At 35.9% G+C, this 20,000-nt stretch overlaps 1 protein-coding gene across 2 annotated transcripts in view; it reads right to left on the bottom strand.

Moving 5' to 3' along the window:
* Positions 1–4,091: 4,091 nt before the first annotated feature.
* The window catches only part of LOC144978679 (uncharacterized), a 20,213-nt gene continuing 4,304 nt past the window's right edge, over positions 4,092–20,000 (bottom strand). Inside the window, exons 2-6 of one of the 2 annotated variants that reach the window (XM_078925060.1) lie at positions 15,084–15,181; positions 9,717–9,817; positions 7,974–8,070; positions 7,144–7,329; positions 4,103–4,442 (exon numbers count right to left, since the gene is read on the bottom strand). In XM_078925060.1, coding sequence (XP_078781186.1) covers positions 4,213–4,442; positions 7,144–7,329; positions 7,974–8,070; positions 9,717–9,817; positions 15,084–15,171 — 702 coding nt within the window. In that variant the 5' untranslated portion in view covers positions 15,172–15,181 and the 3' untranslated portion in view covers positions 4,103–4,212. Of the gene's footprint in view, positions 4,443–7,143; positions 7,330–7,973; positions 8,071–9,716; positions 9,818–15,083; positions 15,182–20,000 lie in introns of both variants that reach the window. The other variant, XM_078925061.1, reaches the window with a different exon arrangement.

Raw genomic sequence — 20,000 nt, 5'->3', positions numbered from 1 at the left:
TACTACTACTACTACTATTAATACGAGAATAAATGAATAAGAAACAAAACCCAAATCAATTGAATCAAACTTCGAGGGACATAACAGTTTTTTTATTCCATTAAAAGACAAACACAGAGAGAATGGTTTTGTTTTATCTTTGCCTGATCCTTATAGTTTTACATTATAGATAGTTTTAAGCTTTTTAATACTACTACTGCTACTACTACTACTACTACTACTACTACTACTACTACTACTACTACTACTACTACTACTACTACTACTACTACTACTACTATACAGCGCTCATTCTCGTGTAAAACACAAGCTCTGGGCACTTTACAATATAAATTATCAATTTTAAGTGAAAAAAAAATAATAATTCATAGCCAAATCAAGGATTCATAGAGTCAATAAAAACAAATACAGTAAAAATGTGTCTTGAGATTCTTTTTAAAGGTAGGTAAAGACTTACACTCCCTAAGACCACGTGTTAGTTCATTCCAAATCTTGGGGTCGAAACAAGCAAACGATCTATCACCAAATTTTGTTCTTGATCTTTTTTCCGAACTTTCCGTTTGGTCATTACATGATCTTAAAGTGTAATTTTCAAGTTTACACATGACCACGTGATCTGTGAGATATGCCGGTGCTATACCAACCAAACACTTATAAACAAGACACGCTGCTTTGTATTATGTGCGCTTTTCAATGGGCAACCAGTGGAGAGAGGCCAACAAAGGGTTCCATGATCAATTTTTTTTTTGCCAAAAACTAATCTTGCTGCACTGTTTTGCAGTAGTTGTAATTGTTTAATAGAAGCCTGAGGCTAGTTGACAAGCAGGGAGTTACAATAATCTAATTTCGAAAAGATGAGGGAAACAACCAATGTTTTACATGTTCCAATTGCAATATACTGACGGATCGAACTGTTTTTCTTCAATTGAAAGTATAAAGATTTACAGAGAGCAGAAATGTGAGCTGACATTCTCATTTGTGAATCAAAATAGACACCCACATTTTTCACCGTCTTTGAAACTTTGATCTTTTCACCCCCAATCAACACCTCAATACTATCATTCACCTTCAACTGCCCTCATTTCCCACAATCATCACTTCTGTTTTTGACTCATTCATTTTCAACTTGTTTGCATCCATCCACTCTTTTACATCCGTCACACATTCTTCCACATGTTTCACAATACTTTCGAGATTTTTAGTTTTATCAGTAGCATAATGCTGCTTATCATCTGCATAGAGATGATAGCTCAGCCCATGACCAGTGATGACATTAGATAACGGAGAAGTATACAAAACAAAAAGAATTGGACCCAAAACAGAGCCTTGAGGAACACCAAGAAAGTTTATCTAAAATCATAACCTGTTGCTTTCTGCCATATAAATAAGATTCAAACCACTTCAAGACAGTCCCAGACAAGCCAAAAGTTATATTAAGTCATTTAATGAGAATACCGTGATCAATAGTATCAAACGCCGCCGAAAAGTCTAACAATGTCAGAAGAGAAACAGAACCTTTATCTAAAACATCAAGCAAATCACTCGCAACACAGCACATAGCAGTTTCTGTGCTGTGGTAAGAATGATAAGCTGACTGAAATTTTTCCCATAGATTGTTTTCATGGAGATGTTGTGAAAGACGTCTGAGTACAACTTTTTCAAGGATTTTAGAAAGAAATGGCAGATTTGAGACGGGACGGTAGTTACTAAGGTCATTTACATCGAGGTTTGCTTTTTTATGAGAGGCTTTACAATTGCATGTTTATAGATATCTGGGACTTGTCCTGAGATAAGTAATATGAGTTATGCAAGGTAACAATTCAGGAAGAGACAATTTCAAAATATTAGTTGGTAAAGGATCTAAATCACATTACTTCGAGGGAGATGAACAAATTATTTTAGAAATCTCTTCTTCAGTTGGTTCTTTAAAACAAGAGAGTCCCTGTGAACCCGAAAAAGGGTGGAAATTTAAATCTTCATTTTGCACGAGGTCCAAATTGTTCCTAATTTTCGATATTTTTCCCGAAAAGAAATCTGAAAATGCATCCGGCTCTTTTTCTACCGGGATATTAGTGGGTAGACACATGCCCTTTTCTTCTCCTAAAAGTTCCTTTGAAACAGAGAAAAATTCCTTAGTGTCCCTCACTGATGATAGTTTCGTTTTATAATAGTTTCTTTTTGATCTTTTGCAGGTGGTTTTATACTTATGCTTTTTTGCTATATATATATCAGCCGGTCAATCTCAAGGCCCGATTTTCTCCACGATGCCTCAGTATTTCTATTTTCCCTTTTGGCAATTTTTTCACTCTGGTTAAACCACGGAGACGTGTTCCTGGAATTTATTTTTCTAGTTGTCTTTGGCGCATGCCTGTCGGTGACGTTGCGCAGTACGTCGTCCGTTTTCTGTGCTGATGGTATATCCATTCTTCCTAGTTCCTCTGACAGATTATTTTTGAAGGAACTACTGTCTATTCTTTTAGTATCCCTAGACACTATCTTGACTTTCTTTGCTATCTCTTTGATGCATTTGAGAGTCGCCAGAATCAGATTGTGGACTAAAATTTCTTTTTTGATGTTTTTAATTGATTCAACAAGCGAGGGTGTATCAATGATGAACCAGTCCAAGATGTGCCCCAATCTTTGAGTTGGAGAGGTCACTAACTGAGTCAGGCCATGTTCATTCAGCATATTTTTTATAATTTTAATGAGACTATTCTGATCAACATCAAACGGAATATTAAAATCGCCGATAATATTTTTTCGTTTATTTGATGTGTCTTTTGATACAAAATCAGAAAATTCGTCATCAAAATCATTCTGTCTCAGTTGTTTTTTTTGCTTGGGGGTGGTCTCTAGATACAAGTGATTAAAAATGAAATTTGAGGGTAGGTCAATGTGGTTTGGACACACTCAAAACTTTTGAACAAAATTGGCCTGTTTTGTATTTTAGACGAAAGAGTGTGTTTGTATATGATGGCGATCCCCCCTCCAGATCGTCCTTTTCTTGGGAACGATTCCATCTTGTAGCCGGGAGGTGTCATTTCTTTCATTATAGGTTCATCACCAAACTGACGCAACCATGATTCAGTTATTTATAGAATATCGATATCGTGTTGATCTATGACATTGATTATATCGAATGTCTTGTTTCTCGATGACTGTGCGTTCATATGGCCAATACAAATTTTATTTTTCCATGACTTGGTCTTGTGTCGTTTGTCAATATTTTTGTCAACGTCTGTGGTGGTCGATTTGAACGATGCCAGTTCACTGGACGTCGCGGGACTGTTGTTTCAATAACATCTTGTTTACGTCGACCACCCCGTTTATAGATAGAATGCGCTTGGCCAAGGAGTTCACAACATTGCCATCCGGAAGTATAACGGACCAACACACAAACTCTGTGTAACCATGCACTTTTATAGTCTGGTTAATACAGTTTAGTGAGAACAACTCACAAACGCGGATGGCAAAAACAATAACAAAGGCCTGAGTGACGTCATTTGCATACTATCTATACACAATCTTTTGTTGATTGTAATGGTGTTCACGTTTGAGGTAGGAGTGTATGTTTTCAATTTGTAATCAATAAAAGCGCAGGGTGAATAAAAGTCCAACGACAGCCGACAGTAAAAATTGGTTGGAGAACGAGTAAAAATGGCGGGGTCTTGGTGAAACATTGTAAAATAGTCCGAAACAATTTCGATAAAAATGATGTCGAAACCCTATAAAATATAATTAAAACAATACCACAATGGTATCTTACGTGTTGTACAAAAATCCTTGAATAAAAATTGAATTAAAATAAGACGTGTAAATCCTTGAAATCGGTAAAAATTGAAGAGAATGTCACAACAACAAAAACACGTCTTGCCTGTTAGGCAACTACACTTTCTAATATAACAATAACAAGAAGAAGAAGAAGAAGAAGAAGAAGAAGAAGAAGAAGAAGAAGAAGAAGAAAAATGATGATAATAATAATAATAATAATAATAATAATAATAATAATATAATGATAATAATAATAATAATAATAATAATAATAATAATAATAATAATAATAATAATAATAATAAAATAATAATAATAATAAATATAATAATAATAATAATAATAATAATAATAAAAAGGATCATAACTCTAATTTTTTTTAAATTCCAGATTTATATCCAAACGTTTTATCAGGTAGGGAATCAGGCAGATTAGTTGTTTTTAGATGTTTTTAGACTTCTCCATAATGGTGACGGTCTCTTGAAGAAAGTCCAGACTTCCGCTCACTTTCCACCAAAGAGCTTTGTTTCTCTCGTCATATTCAAACGGTTTGTCAAGCTTTCGCTGTTCCTTCAGACGTTTAGCCATCGATTCAATGGACTCTTGATAACTTGATCCATTTCCCGGAAATGTCACATATCCACTGCATCTCGCTGTGGCTTCAAAGTATTCTGTGGAATAGATGAATGAGGGCATTTTGCAGAGATAATGAACATAATAATGATGATAATAATGATAATAAGTAATAATAATAATAATAATAATAATAATAATAATAATAATAATAATAATAATAATAATAATAATATAATAATAATAATAATAATAATAATAATAATAAATAATAATAATAATAATAATAATAATAATAATAATAATAATAATAATAATAATAATAATAATAATAATAATAATAATAATAATAATAAATAATAATAATAATAATAATAATAATAATAAAAATTATTATTAACATGTGACCTTCATAGTGAAAAGTGTTCACAGATTTTAAACTACCTAACAATACGATTGGTCATTGTGTTCAGCTTGACACATGGGTATGGTTACAACTTTTATAAACAAAGCAGCGTGTTTACATTTGTTCAGAAATGTCCAACCGTTAGACAGCAACAAATCACGAGGTCGATGACTCGGCTGGACGAAAACATGAATATAGATCGCTCCCATTACTTCACCCAGCCAGTAGCACATATAACTTTTACATTTAATCCCAGACTACGCTATTTACGCCTGCTACATCGCGGGTGTAAATTTTACCCGTTTAGTCCCTCGTTTAGTCTAAGATTTTTAATAGTCCGGCTTCATCAATAGCTCGTAACGCGCATTAGTCCGAGACACTGGATTTAGTCTCGGACTATCGTCATAGTCTCGGTCCATGAATCAGGCCTCAACGCCTTTTAGTCTGAGACTACGGATTTAGTCTCGGACTATCGTCATAGTCTCGGTCCATGAATCAGGCCTCAACGCCTTTTAGTCTGAGACTACGGATTTAGTCTCGGACTATCGTCATAGTCTCGGTCCATGAATCAGGCCTCAACGCCTTTTAGTCTGAGACTACGGATTTAGTCTCGGACTATCGTCATAGTCTCGGTCCATGAATCAGGCCTCTGGGCTCTGATTCATGGACCGAGACTATGGTAGTCTCAGGCTATAGCAAAGTCTGAGACTTTGTAGTCTAAGACTTTGGGAAGTCCGAGACTACGGAAAGTAAGCTATTCATGGAGTCAGACTTCGTCCCTGACTATCAAGTCTCTGACTACGCTTGCGAAGTCTTAGACGACAGGTCAATCTATTTTTAACTGAGGATTCCTCGGAAACGTATCACAAAACGTCATAGAAATGTGTTACTTTTCCAGTTGCGCATGCGTCATACGAAGTAACACAGAAATCATATCTATTTGTTCTTCGTGTTTGTTTTGATCGTTTTATTATATTTTTTGGCCCCACAAATAAAAATAGAGTGAGACAAGTTTAGGGGTGTAAAAATTGCTTGAGAATGTGTGTGTGTGTAATGTTTTTAGTAAATATAAGTAACGATGACACTTATCCACTGTGTAGCGTTGTTCTAAGTAGAGAGCGGTGGGCGCTGCCTGAAGCATGGGGTCCCGAAAATACTAACGAAAGAATAATGATGGAGAGGAATCGGTGAGAACAATACCGACAATGGGCGTTTCGGGTACAAACCCTTCGTCGGTACATCAAAAAACAAATAAAATGAAATGCAGTATAAATTGGATCGTCTGTACTCAACGATGGTTGTAGTGTGGACGACTCGTTAGCGTGGTGTGATAGAAATGATAAGGCCAGTGAGAGACTGAAATTTCTAGAAATAATGGACGATAAAAGACATAATAGAAATGTAATAGTAGTCGCAGTAGTAGTAGTAGTAGTAGTAGTAGTAGTAGTAGTATAGTAGTAGTAGTAGTAGTAGTAGTAGTAGTAGTAGTAGTAGTAGTAGTAGTAGTAGTAGTAGTAGTAGTAGTAGGAGTAGGAGGAGGAGGAGGAGGAGGAGGAGGAGGTGGAGGAAGTTACTATGAAACTGTGTGTGTGTGTGTGGGGGGGGGGGAGGAGTCCCTGGAGAGTGTTTTGAATGGGCAAGATGATGAGTGTATGTGCGATTGTCGAATCTTCGAGAAAAGAAAAGAAAAAAATTATTATAATAATAAATAATGAATAAATAAATGAATAAATAAAAATAAATATAAAATCAAAAACTGTCGGGTATACTTGTTCTAATCGCTGTACAATTACTTCCCCCAGCGTAGAGCACTATTGATTTTGAAATTTACTCCCAGACTACGATATTTACGCCTGCTAAATCGCGGGTGTAAATTTCACCCGTTTAGTTCCTCGTTTAGTCTAAGACTTCGCGTAGTCCGGCTTCATGAATAGCTTACAACGCCGTTTAGTCTGAGACTACGGATTTAGTCTAGGACTATCGTCGTAGTCCCGCTCCATGAATTAGAGCTCTGATTATGTGGGTCTTGGACGACAAGTAAATTAGACTTCAACAGTCGTGATGCCACTTCCTACCTAATGACGCATGGTAACTTAGTAACACTGGCTCTAAACTATCGGAACAATGGCGGACGCCCATATGAAATATTTCCCCGGCGAGCATAAAAGCGTATCCAGAGGAAAAAGACAAATAAATTTGATCATGTTTTGACTTTTACACATTCTGATCACAAGGCATATGAAAAGTTCTCGCCAGCATGAAGAATAAAAAGTAATGATTTTCTTTGTTTAGAACCAAGATGGCCGCCGTTGCTGGGCGACGTGACATCAGACTACTGAATCGAATGCCGAGATAATACAGGATTGAACACGGAAGATTACATAACATATTACCTTGGAATACTTTTGGGTTCGATTGAATTTCTAATGTTCCGCTTCCAACGATTTCTTGGCTTGGCCGGCACTCTGGTACAGTTTCGTGGGTTGTTTGTTTTTCCTTAGACAGGTCCAGTTTGAGTGCTAAGGATTGACCGTATAATTCCCTAGGCAGATCCAATCGAACCTCTGCTGATGATATGCCTGTAGATCAATACAAACTCAGTAATTATATATATATATATATTATATATATATATATATATATATATATATATATGTGTGTGTGTGTGTGTTTGTGTGTATGTGTGTATATGCGTATGTATGTATGTATGTATGTATGTATGTATGTATGTATGTATGTATGTATGTATGTATGTATGTATGTATGTATCTATGTATGTATGCATGCATGCATGCATGCATGTATGTATGTATGTATGTATGTATGTATGTATGTATGTATGTATGTATGTATGTATGTATGTATGTATGTATGTATGTATGTATGTATGTATGTATGTATGTATTGATGTATGTAAGTATGTTTTGATGGATGGATGGACGAGAGACGCATGCGCACAATCAACATGACGTTCTCTCTCTAATAACGTTTCCGCCGGTGACGTCACAGACTATGGGTGACGTCCAATCAAGGGACGCTACTCTTCCGCTAATCGCATTACCTATGGGATGAATACAGGGAAGTATAACATTATTTTATTTTTCAATCACACGTCTTATGATGACATTAGAACGTTTGCCATAATAAAATGTTGCTTGCAGCTTCTTGATTGCGACAGCCTGCTTCCTGAATATATTTTACCAGATTGAAAAGCAAGGCATACCTGTGAGAAAGCCTGAGTCGATTGTACAATGGTTCGATAAGCCAGGAGTGACTGTCACCTTGGTCGTGACATCCCTTCTGTCTGTAGAGACCTTGATCTAAAAACAAAACAAAAGATATGGTGTTACCTCACTAAAAATGGTATTATATCAAAAAAAGTTAGTTTAAAGAAAAAATGAGCAAAATGTGAGATTTTAGCTTTCGTCACTATGTATAGTGCTATGTGGTCTTTTGCTATAACACTCGATTTCGGATCAGAAGGTCCTGGGTTCGAGTCTCGCTCAGCGCATAGTTAAGTCCTTGGAAAAGACTCTTTAATTACATTCTCTCACTGTACTCAGGTGTAAAATGAGTACTTGGCCGTCAACAGTGTTTTGGAACAATTGTAATATCGCCTAGCAGGCGTCATGTCCCCTTCTACAAGTTACGAGCTGTTATTGGTCAGGGATCCTTTGTAAAACTCTTTGATATTGCTCTCTATAAAAGCTCTGGTTTTTATAGTGCCTTCGACAAGACCTAAATTTAACCCTATTTATATATATTTTTTAGAAATACAGAACTATGGGAAATGACAGGCCAAGAAGAAATAAAAGTAGAAGATGAGAAAGGCTTGGCAACACCCTGTGAAGGCCTGCATTGAATATTACCAGGGAGGCTCTTATATGGAACTCGCAGGAAACGAGGAAGAGAGGGAGGCCTAGGAATAGCTTGAGAAGAACATTGATGGAGGATCTAAAAAAAACTAAAGGCTTAACATGAAGAGAAGCTGAGAAGATGGCATAAAGTCGTACAAGATGAAGGGGATTCGTCGGTAGCCTATGTTCCAGTCGTAGGGAAGGGTCTCAGTAAGTAAATAAATATTTTAGCACCACTCCCATCTAATACTGATTAGATGTGGTCAAAAAAATATCAGAATCACCCCCCCCCCCCCCCCCCCCAATAAAACCCCCCAACAAATCAACAATTAAGTCCCGAAGTAAGTGAATGAATGAATTGTCACTGTATTATTGTTTCTCGCATTGAGCACCACCCAGTGATGAAAATGCGCGTTATAAATTTCATGTATTATTATTAATTAAGCCTGCGGCAATGCGATCTCCCTATAGGAATGCAGATCACCAACGTATACTGGCACCAGAAACCAACCACAAGAATCCAATGAGAGCTATCACCTCATCACCCACTGAAAGAGTAGCTGGGCAAAGATGTATTCCTTAAACTTATCTGTGCGGTTATGTGGTCTAGTGGAATGACACTCGTTTTCGCATCCGAAGTTCCTGTGTTCGAGACTCTCTCGACGCATAGTTGAGTCCTTTACTCACATTCTTTTACCGTGCTCATATGTAAAATGAGTACCTAGCCTTTAACAACGTTGTCTCTGTCCGAAAAAAATTGTAATATCGCCTAACAGGCGTCATGTCTCGTACTAAATGTTACCTTCAGCGAGGACGAGAGACGCATGCGCACAACCAACATGACGTTCTCTCTCTAATAACTTTTCCGCCGGTGACGTCACAGACTATGGGTGACGTCCAATCAAGGGGCGCTACTCTTCCGCTAATCTCATTCCCTATATAATTCATGAAATAAAAACCCGAATTATGTCATTTGTCTTGAGGCGACCTCACACAGATACACACATACACACACACACACACACACATACACACACACATACACACACACAAACACACACACATACATACACATCCACAAATACACACAAGTACACAATTATTTTTACTGTTTTCATAGATGGCAATCCTGCAACTAGGTCGCTAGCTTCCCAACAAACATCCGTCAGTTCGAAAGTCAATCCGGCCTCGAAGTTGGCATTTTTCCCATCTAGAACAAATTAGGAGAAATATAGAAAGAGAAATGAACGTGAAAACTCCCATTTCCGAAGGTATTCTTGTTTAAGTGATTGGGGTTGAAAGGGGGGGGGGGGGGGTTCTGTTGTTACTATAGTGTTGCTGTTGTTGTTGATTATTATTATTGTGTTGTTGCTGCTGTTGTTATGTTGTTTTAATTTTGTCGTTATGATTGTTCTTGCCGTTTTTTGTTATATTATTGTTGTTGTTGATGTTGTTTGCATGTTGTTAATATTACTGCTTTTGTTGTTGGTTTTGTTTCCGTTGTTGTTGTTGTTGTTGTTGTTTTTAATGCAGTTGTTGCTGCTGTTCAGGTTATTGTTTTTGTTGTTGTTGCTGCTGTTTATGTGGGTGTTGCTGTTATTGTTGTTGTTGTTGTTGTTGTTGTGGTTGTTGTTGCTGTTTATGTTGTGGTCGTTATTGTTGTTGTTGTTGCTGTTTATGTTATTGTCGGTGCTATTGTTGTTGTTGATGTTTATATGGTTGTTGCTGTTGTTGTTACTTCTATTGTTGTTGTTGTTGCTGTTTATGTTATTGTCGGTGCTATTGTTGTTGTTGATGTTTATATGTTGGTTGTTTGCTGTTATTGTTATTCTATTGTTGTTGGTTTGTTTGCTGTTAATGTTGTTGTAGTTGCTGTTATGTGTTGTTGCTGCTGCTTTACGTTGTTGTTGTTTATGTGGTTATTGCTGCTATTGTTTGTTGTTCTTCTTCTTCTTGTTGTTGTTTATGTCGTTATTGCTGCTATTGCTGTTGTTGTTGTTCTTTTCTTCTTGTTTAGTGGTTGTTGTGGATATGTGTTGTTGTTGTTCTTCTTCTTCTTGTTTATGTAGTTGTTGCTGCTATTGTTTTGTTGTTGTTTTCTTCTTCTTCTTCTTCTTCTTTCTTCTTCTTTTTCTTCTTCTTCTTCTTCTTCTTCTTCTTCTTCTTTCTTCTTCTTCTTCTTCTTCTTCTTCTTCTTCTTCTTCTTCTTCTTGTTTATGTGGTTGTTGCTGCTATTGTTGTTGTTGTTCTTCTTCTTCTTCTTGTTTATGTGGTTGTTGCTGCTTTGGTGTTGTTCTTCTTCTTCTTCTTCTTGTTTATGTGGTTGTTGCTGCTATTGTTGTTGTTGTTGTTCTTCTTCTTCTTCTTGTTTATGTGGTTGTCGCTGCTATTGTTGTTGTTGTTCTTCTTCTTCTTCTTGTTTATGTGGTTGTTGCTGCTATTGTTGTTGTTCTTCTTCTTGTTTATGTGGTTGTTGCTGCTATTGTTGTTGTTGTTGTTGTTGTTATTGCTGTTTATGTTGTTGTTATTGATGATGTTGTTGTTGTTGTTTCTGTTTACGTGGTTGTTGCTATTATTGTGCTTCTATTATTGTTGTTGTTGTTGTTGTTGTTGTGGTTGTTGTTGCTGTTTATGTTGTGGTCGTTATTGTTGTTGTTGTTGCTGTTTATGTTATTGTCAGTGCTATTGCTGTTGTTGATGTTTATATGGTTGTTGCTGTTGTTGTTACTTCTATTGTTGTTGTTGTTGCTGTTTATGTTATTGTCGGTGCTATTGTTGTTGTTGATGTTTATATGGTTGTTGCTGTTATTGTTACTTCTATTGTTGTTGTTGTTGCTGTTAATGTTGTTGTAGTTGCTGTTTATGATGTTGTTGCTGCTGTTTACGTTGTTGTTGTTTATGTGGTTATTGCTGCTATTGTTGTTGATCTTCTTCTTCTTGTTGTTGTTTATGTCGTTATTGCTGCTATTGCTGTTGTTGTTGTTCTTTTTCTTCTTGTTTATGTGGTTGTTGTGGATATTGTTGTTGTTGTTCTTCTTCTTCTTGTTTATGTAGTTGTTGCTGCTATTGTTGTTGTTGTTGTTGTTCTTCTTCTTCTTCTTCTTCTTCTTCTTCTTCTTCTTCTTCTTCTTCTTCTTCTTCTTCTTCTTCTTCTTCTTCTTCTTCTTCTTCTTCTTCTTCTTCTTCTTCTTCTTCTTCTTCTTCTTCTTCTTCTTCTTCTTGTTTATGTGGTTGTTGCTGCTATTGTTGTTGTTGTTCTTCTTCTTCTTCTTGTTTATGTGGTTGTTGCTGCTTTGGTGTTGTTCTTCTTCTTCTTCTTCTTGTTTATGTGGTTGTTGCTGCTATTGTTGTTGTTCTTCTTCTTCTTCTTCTTCTTTTTCTTCTTCTTCTTCTTGTTTATGTGGTTGTCGCTGCTATTGTTGTTGTTCTTCTTCTTCTTCTTGTTTATGTGGTTGTTGCTGCTATTGTTGTTGTTCTTCTTCTTCTTGTTTATGTGGTTGTTGCTGCTATTGTTGTTGTTGTTGTTATTGCTGTTTATGTTGTTGTTATTGATGATGTTGTTGTTGTTGTTTCTGTTTACGTGGTTGTTGCTATTATTGTGCTTCTATTATTGTTGTTGTTGCTGTTTATGAGGTTGTTGCTGGTAGTGTTGCTACTATTGTTGTTTCTGTTGTTGTTGTTATTGTTGTTGTTGCTGCTGTACCCCTTACGGTTCGTATGTACTTATATCACTGTGTATAAAACACTAATATAATTTATTTTACATATAATATTATAAGAACGAAATTGACGGCATTCAGATCTTTTTTATTGTTTTTTTTTTTTTTTTTTGGCAGACATGTTGATTATCAGTTCTCACTAAAAAAGCTCAAGGTGAAATATTATTTTGTGTGTTGCTTTGTTATATCGGGTTGGCGGATGCTGTGAGTATTTTACCTTCTCATCAACCTGTCTTGATGAAAAGACCGAACAAAAATTGGAAACAGAAGTGTTAGGCGTGTCAATAAAACTGGTTCCAATGTCATTGGAAGTGTAAAACCACTCTTCCGGAGGACTGAATACATACCTCGTGTAATTGATCTTCTGGTTTCAGAGTGATGGCATCTTATTTTCTAGTCTAAAGAAATGCTGGTCGTCGAGAAATATCATCCATCCTCCCTCTTTGACGCCCTCTAATCCTAATAATCTGCCTAGTCAGCCTCCTACTAAATTAGTTATGCCACATTGTGATTCAATATGTAACCTATTCATTATTAGTCCTCGGATGGGCTGGTTACATACACACTTCCAAGGATTTTGGAACCAGAATTTTAGAGGATGTGACGTCACGTTTTTCTGCCCTATAGCGTTTGAAGTGAAAATGGTAAAAATTACAAAGTTTAAGTTTTACACCGTAAGACACTTCATGTGTCACCCTCCGGCTCAAAGCGTTGCCATCGTGACCAATAGCCGACCGTAGCCATCATTATGTTAGAGGCTGATAATGAAATCCAAAAGGACTGGCAGGTTGACGTTATTTTTTGGTTTTTGCACCGCCTGGTGAGTTGTCGTTAGTAGAGCTCATGGAAACTAGTCATTTCATTGGTTGAACTATTGAATACAACTCACGATTTGTTTTCTTTTGTGGCAAAAGACTGGCATTTTGACGTCATTTTTTTGTCAGTATCAGGCCATAACTTTACGAAGGCCACGGTTATAGCGGTGTAAGATAATTACGAAGACTGTTGATGCTATGCGTTTAGGTAATATAGTCACCACTCCCGCCAACCGCAGAAACCTTTAACGTTTATAGTCTGAATGAAATACTATAGAGAATTTATTATTTATTTACAGGCTGTCTGAAAATAATAACAAAGATCTTAGTTACATCAACTTCATTCCTTCTATTATGTATGTATGTATGTATGTATGTATATATATATATACGTGTGTATATATATATATAAATATATATATATATATATTTATATATATATATGTGTATATATATATTTATATAAATATATATATATATATATATATATATATATATATATATATATATATATATATATATATATATATATATAGTATACGATTGGATAAAAAAGCTCACAACAATGTCATCCAGAAATATAACGGACCAACATACAAACGATGTGTAACCATGAACTTTTATAGATAGAATGCGCTTGGCCAAGGAGTTCACATCATTGCCATCCGGAAGTATAACGGACCAACACACAAACTCTGTGTAACCATGAACTTTTATAGTCTGGTTAATACAGTTTAGTGAGAACAACTCACAAACGCGGATAGCAAAAACAATAACAAAGGCCTGAGTGACGTCATCTGCATACTATCTATAGTTTGGTTAATACAGTTTAGTGGGAATTACTCATAAACGTGGATAGTAAAATACAATAACAAAGACCTGTGTGAAGTCATCTTCGTTCTCTCTCTCTCTCTCTCTCTCTCTCTCTCTCTCTCTCTCTCTCTCTCTCTCTCTCTCTCTCTCTATATATAATATATATATATATATATATATATATATAATATATATATATAATATTAATATATATATAATATATATATATAATATATATATATATATATATATATATAATATATATATATATAAATTGTCACTCACTTATATATGGCCAAGACGTACGTTTTTGTGGCTTTCGTCCACGTCTTCAGTCGGCATAATGATTATGCCGACTGAAGACGTGGACGAAAGCCACAGAAACGCACGTCTGGCCATATATAAGTGAGTAACAATTTATATTTTATATTAGCTCTAACCATCATTATCGAGCACTTTCGTACCTACGAGTACCCAACAACACTTATAAATATATATATTGGATTTCTTCTAAATTCAAAACACTAATAAAACAAATCCTTATACGTAAACTGTCAAAAGTTTATGAATATGAATCAAGAAACCAACAAAAAAGATACAGTGTGTTTTGTTTTTTTTCAAAACTGTGCTCAGTAATACAATATGAGAGTAAAATGACGATGATCTTAACCCCCGTTCACATTTTTAGAAAACATTAATTATGTCAACATAAACATTATTTTCATCATAATTATTTACTCACATACACGTGCCTTTATTTTTGTGTTCTGTTTGAATTGGTTACAATAATTTACCTTATCTTTTCGCCAATTTTGAGAAATTTTAGGGATTTTACAAGATTATATATTTAATTTTTCAAACACCGGTGATTCAATTATTTTGATATTTTACAATTCTATCAACAATGAATAACTCTACTAGGAGTAAAAATTTGGCATGAGTACCTTCCCGTCCGCAGCGTTGTCTCTGTCGGATAAAAATGCGTCATGACATGTTTTACATGTTACGTGTTGCTTTAGGGAACCTATGTTAAGCGCATTGAGCTCGTATAGTAAATAATGTTCCTTACAAAAGTTCAATTCTTGGGTTTTTTTTTTAAATTAAGGCAATTGGCAGACATTAAACAAACCTAGTTTGTGACCACAAAACTTATCAGCCAATCCAGACTGGTTGAAGGCGTGGATGATTTGCCTGAGATCAACAGCTTTGCTAGACATCTCGCTTGGACTGAAAGAAAATGAGAAAATAAGTTATATCATCATCATCATCATCATCATCATCATTATCATCATCATCATCATCATCATCATCATCATCATCATCATCATCATCATCATCACCATCATCGTGTATGTAGATATATAACGATTACGTTAATGTTAAATAAAGATTACATTATTTATACAGTCGATAAAAATGTGATGCTATGCGTTTAGTTAGTTTTTTTTAAACTAATAGCCAGCCATTGTTTTTAGTAGTTCTCAATAAATTGTATCAATCAGACTAAAAACTGTCAAGGTTACACATACTTTTGTGTTTTGGTATTTAATTTCCGCTCAAGGGTCATTGCCGAGCAGTCGATTATCTTTTTGCCAGTTGTTGCCTTCACATTGGACTTCCTTCGTTTGTCTTGTGGCTTTCTGCCGTTACATGTCCCTCTAGCACTGATTTTTGGAAATGGTTGTGTCTCTCTAACCTGTCCGTAATAGTTCGGATTCCTCATTTTAAATTCTGCCGATAGTTTTATAGACATTTGGCCTGCATCAATAAAAACCAGAAGTCTGTGGTACACCCACCTCTCAAAGGCATAATGTTTCTTTCTATCTCCTTCGTTATGGTCCATGTTTCACAGACATGCAGGAATGTATATGATATCTTTAAGTGCTAGTGAGGATTTTTCTCATTTTCATGAAGTTTGTTTTGGCAATGCAGATCCTTCTTTTGACCTCTGCAATAGATCTGCCATCTTCTATGATGCACTGACCGAGGTATTTATAAGCTTGTACTTGTCCCATGGCTTTTCCGTCTAGTGTTATAATGACTTTGGGTGAATATCATTATTTTCGTTTTCTATATAGTAATTTTCAGTCCATAATTATTACTTATATTCGTCTCATCTACTAGTTTCTGCAGGTCTATTTTGTTTTTTGTTTGTTCCCAGTAGTACCGCATGGTCTGCATACAGGTTATTGATGTTTCTTCCATACACAACTACGCCGGGCATCATCTCTATTTTTCTGAATATAAATTCTGGATATAAGTTGAAAAGGCACGATGAAAGGACACAACCTTGTCGGACATCCCGCTTGATTTCCACTGGTCACATAATATATTCCAATTTATTATCTGGGTATTTTGGGTCCAGTACAGATTTGCTATAATGGTAGTGTCATTATTGCCAGGGTTGGTCGCACTTCTGATTTCATTATATCTGGTCCCTTCTTATATTTGTGCATCGGGTTTTCATTTCTATTATCCTGAAATAGGTCCTTCTATGTACTTTCCCCATCTTTTGATAATTTCTTCTTCTTCGAATATCATATTTCCGTTAGTCTTTTATACAATTTCCCGTGTTTTGCTTGTTCCTCGTCAATTTATTGATCTCATCGAATATTGCCCTTGTTTTATATTCTCTTTAGAGTTTTTCTATTTTCGATCATTTCTCATTTAACCATTCCTCCTTTGCCTCTTTACATCTCTTCTTTATTTTCCGATCTTTTCTCATATAGGTTGGTTTATCCTTGTTTTGTTTTGTTTTTCTTCATTAAATCTAGTATTTCATTCTTCATCCATGGTTGTTTTGCTTCATTTTCTTGCTTTGGTAATACAATTTCATTTGCCTTTGTTATGAAAGTCTTGAGAGCCTTCCAGCTGTAATCAATCTTCTCAAATTCAGATTTTTCCTTGACGGCTTACCAATATCAATTTACCAATATCAGTTTCATATGACTATAGATAGAACGATTCAATAGTCTGATGTCACGTCCGCCCAGCTACGAGCAGCTTGATTCTAAACAAATAAAATCTGTACTTTTTATTCTTCATGCTGGCTAGACTTTTTTCACATGTCATGTGATCAGAATGTATAAAATCAAAAAATGATCAGATTTATACATTTTTTCTCCTCTGGATATGTTCGTCGGAGAAGTATTTCATACGGGCGTCCGCCATTGTTCCGATAGTTTAGAACCAGTTACTAAATTACCATGTATCATTGTGAGGGAAGCGACGTAACGACTGTTGAAGCCTATTGGCGCCACTCAGCTCTTTGTTATTGTTTTAGCCAGCCCTTTTTATGAGTAGTTCTCACTAAATTCTATCAATCAGATCATAAATTATAAACGTCCAAGGTTACACATAGGCAGAATTGTGTGTTGGTACGTTTAAATTATAGGCGAAATAATGACAGATTTTGGCTTAGATCACAGGATCAATAAGATTTTTGAACTCCTGGGTTTCAAATTTTGATCAAGTCTCCTATGCTGCTGCGACTGCGCAACTTTGGGAGCGAGAACTCGCGCTGGGAAAGAGTTCGAGATTTCAAAAGCACGAGTTCATGAATTGTCCAATATCTTTACAGAAAAGTGAGTGGATCAAAACGGACTGGCAGTTTGACGCCATTATTTGGTCTTTACACCCCTTAGTGAGTTGTCGTTAGTAGAGCTCATGAAAACAAGTTATTTCATTGGTTGAACTATTGAATTCAACTCACGATTTGTTTTCTTTTGTGGCAAAAGACTGGCATTTTGACGTCATTTTTGGTGAGTATCAAGCCATAACTTTACGAAGGCCACGGTGGAGCACGCACTTATGTTGATAATAACAGAAAATGAAGTGAGTTGTAAAGTGAGCCAGAAGAAAGAATGTGAGTAAAGAGCCTTTTACCAAGGACCCAACTATGGGCCGAGCAAGTCTCGAACCCAGGAACTTCCGATCCGAAAGCCAGTGTCATACCACAAGACCATGTAGCCGCACAAAGGATAACAAGGAAGCTTGGTTGAACGTTTCCTGTTATCCTATAGATGGAACAAATTTGGCCCCACACTCAGGTCTCTGTTATTTATTTTAACTAGCCATTTTTATGAGAAATTTTCCCTAAATTGTATTAATCAGTTTATAAACGTTACATGTATAAAGGTTACATATAGTTTCGAGTGTTGGACCGTTATTTCCGACCAGCGAATGTCGTGAGCTTTTTAACTGAGCGCAATGGATCAATGGTAAGATAGGGGTTTCCACAAATCAAAAGAGATATTAAAACTAAAAACTAGAGGTGCCTAAATGAGCCAATAAAATGGAGGGAAAGATAAAGGGATTAAATGTGATTCAAAAATAAGGGAACAACAGAAAACAAACGACGTTTCGGTCCTTGGCCATTGTCAAGTAAATACGATATATATTACATATATATATAAATATATATATATATATTTTTAAAAAATTATTTTAATATTTACCACAATGTTTGAGACAGTCTACATTAATGTTTCATGCCTAATTAGCCATCGTCAGGACTGAGTTGGTTTGTTGACTGTTGTTGTTTGTTGAAGTGGTTCCGGTTTGTAGTTGATTAACAAGAACTTCCGACGATGTGTACACGTATTGTACATCTCATTTTTCGTGTTGAGTGTGGCTTCATGAGGGTGTTTGATTATAGTATATTTCTCTTCCAGGCATAAGCTACATTGTTTTGATGTTGGTGTGGATCCTGCTGCTTTAGATAAAAGTTTCCATGAAATGTTGTGGTCTAGTTTGTTGTCTTTTAATTTTCGTTTCGACGGTGCTTAAACATGCGAACTGGTCGGACTCTACATCCTGTCACAACTGCAACATACACTCACATACATCGGCCTCTATAGAGATCACGGACTCGCTATAACCAACAAACGACCAAGAGCGAACGAAAACATCAAAAAACAAATCTGTAAAATATTCTAAAACAACAATTTGAAAATCACGATAGAAGCAAACAACAAAACAGTTGACTTCCTCGACATCACATTCGACATAAAATCCAATTCATTCCAACCGTTCAGAAAATCAAACAACACCGTTAGCTACATTAATAAAAACAGCAACCACCCCCGTTCCGTCATTGAAAACATACCAAAAAGCATAGCACTGAGGGTGAGCAAACTTTCGGAAAACAGAGAGATATTCAACGTCGCAGCCACCCCCTACAAAGATGCACTCACAAAAAACGGATACAACACACCATTTGAATACACAGACGCCCCCCTCTCATGTAAACCCCAACACACAAGTGAAGAACGCAAAACAAGAAAACGACATATTACTTGGTTCAAACCACCTTTCGACAAAAACGTCAGCACAAACATTGGACAGCAGTTCCTGAAGTTAATTGATACACACTTTCCAAAAAAAAAAACACCAGCTACATAAAATTATCAACAGGAATACCATAAAAATAAGCTACTCGTGTATGCGCAACAAAGAACAAATAATTTCAAGCCACAACAAAAATATATTAATAAACCACCGACAAGAGCAAAACCCACCCACCAGAAAATGCAACTGCAGAAATAAGGAACATTGCCCGCTAAACAAACAATGTTTAGAATCAAGTTTAATTCACCAAGCCACAGTCACCGAAACTAAAACAAACAAGCAAGAAAAATATGTAGGACTAACGGAAAATAATTTCAAGACAAGATACAACCTCCACACCTCAACATTTAGAAACACTAACAAAAAAACATCCACAAAACTCAGCGAACATATTTGGAAATTAAAAGACAACAAACTAGACCACAACATTTCATGGAAAATTTTATCTAAAGCAACAGGATACACACCAACATCAAAACAATGTAGCTTATGCCTGGAAGAGAAATATACTATAATCAAACACCCTCATGAAGCCACACTCAACACAAAAGATGAGATGTACAATACTTGTCCACATCGCCGGAAGTTCTTGTTAATCAACTACAAACCGGAACCACTTCAACAAACAACAACAGTCAACAAACCAACTCAGTCCTGACGATGGCTAATTAGGCCCCATACGAAGCCTTTCCATTTT

The sequence above is a fragment of the Berghia stephanieae genome, chromosome 8, assembly GCF_034508935.2.
Source record: "Berghia stephanieae isolate SIO BIC M18660-M18661 chromosome 8, UCSD_Bste_1.3, whole genome shotgun sequence".
NCBI classification, from domain to species: Eukaryota; Metazoa; Mollusca; class Gastropoda; order Nudibranchia; family Aeolidiidae; genus Berghia; species Berghia stephanieae.
This window is presented reverse-complemented; position numbering and strand designations above follow the sequence as displayed.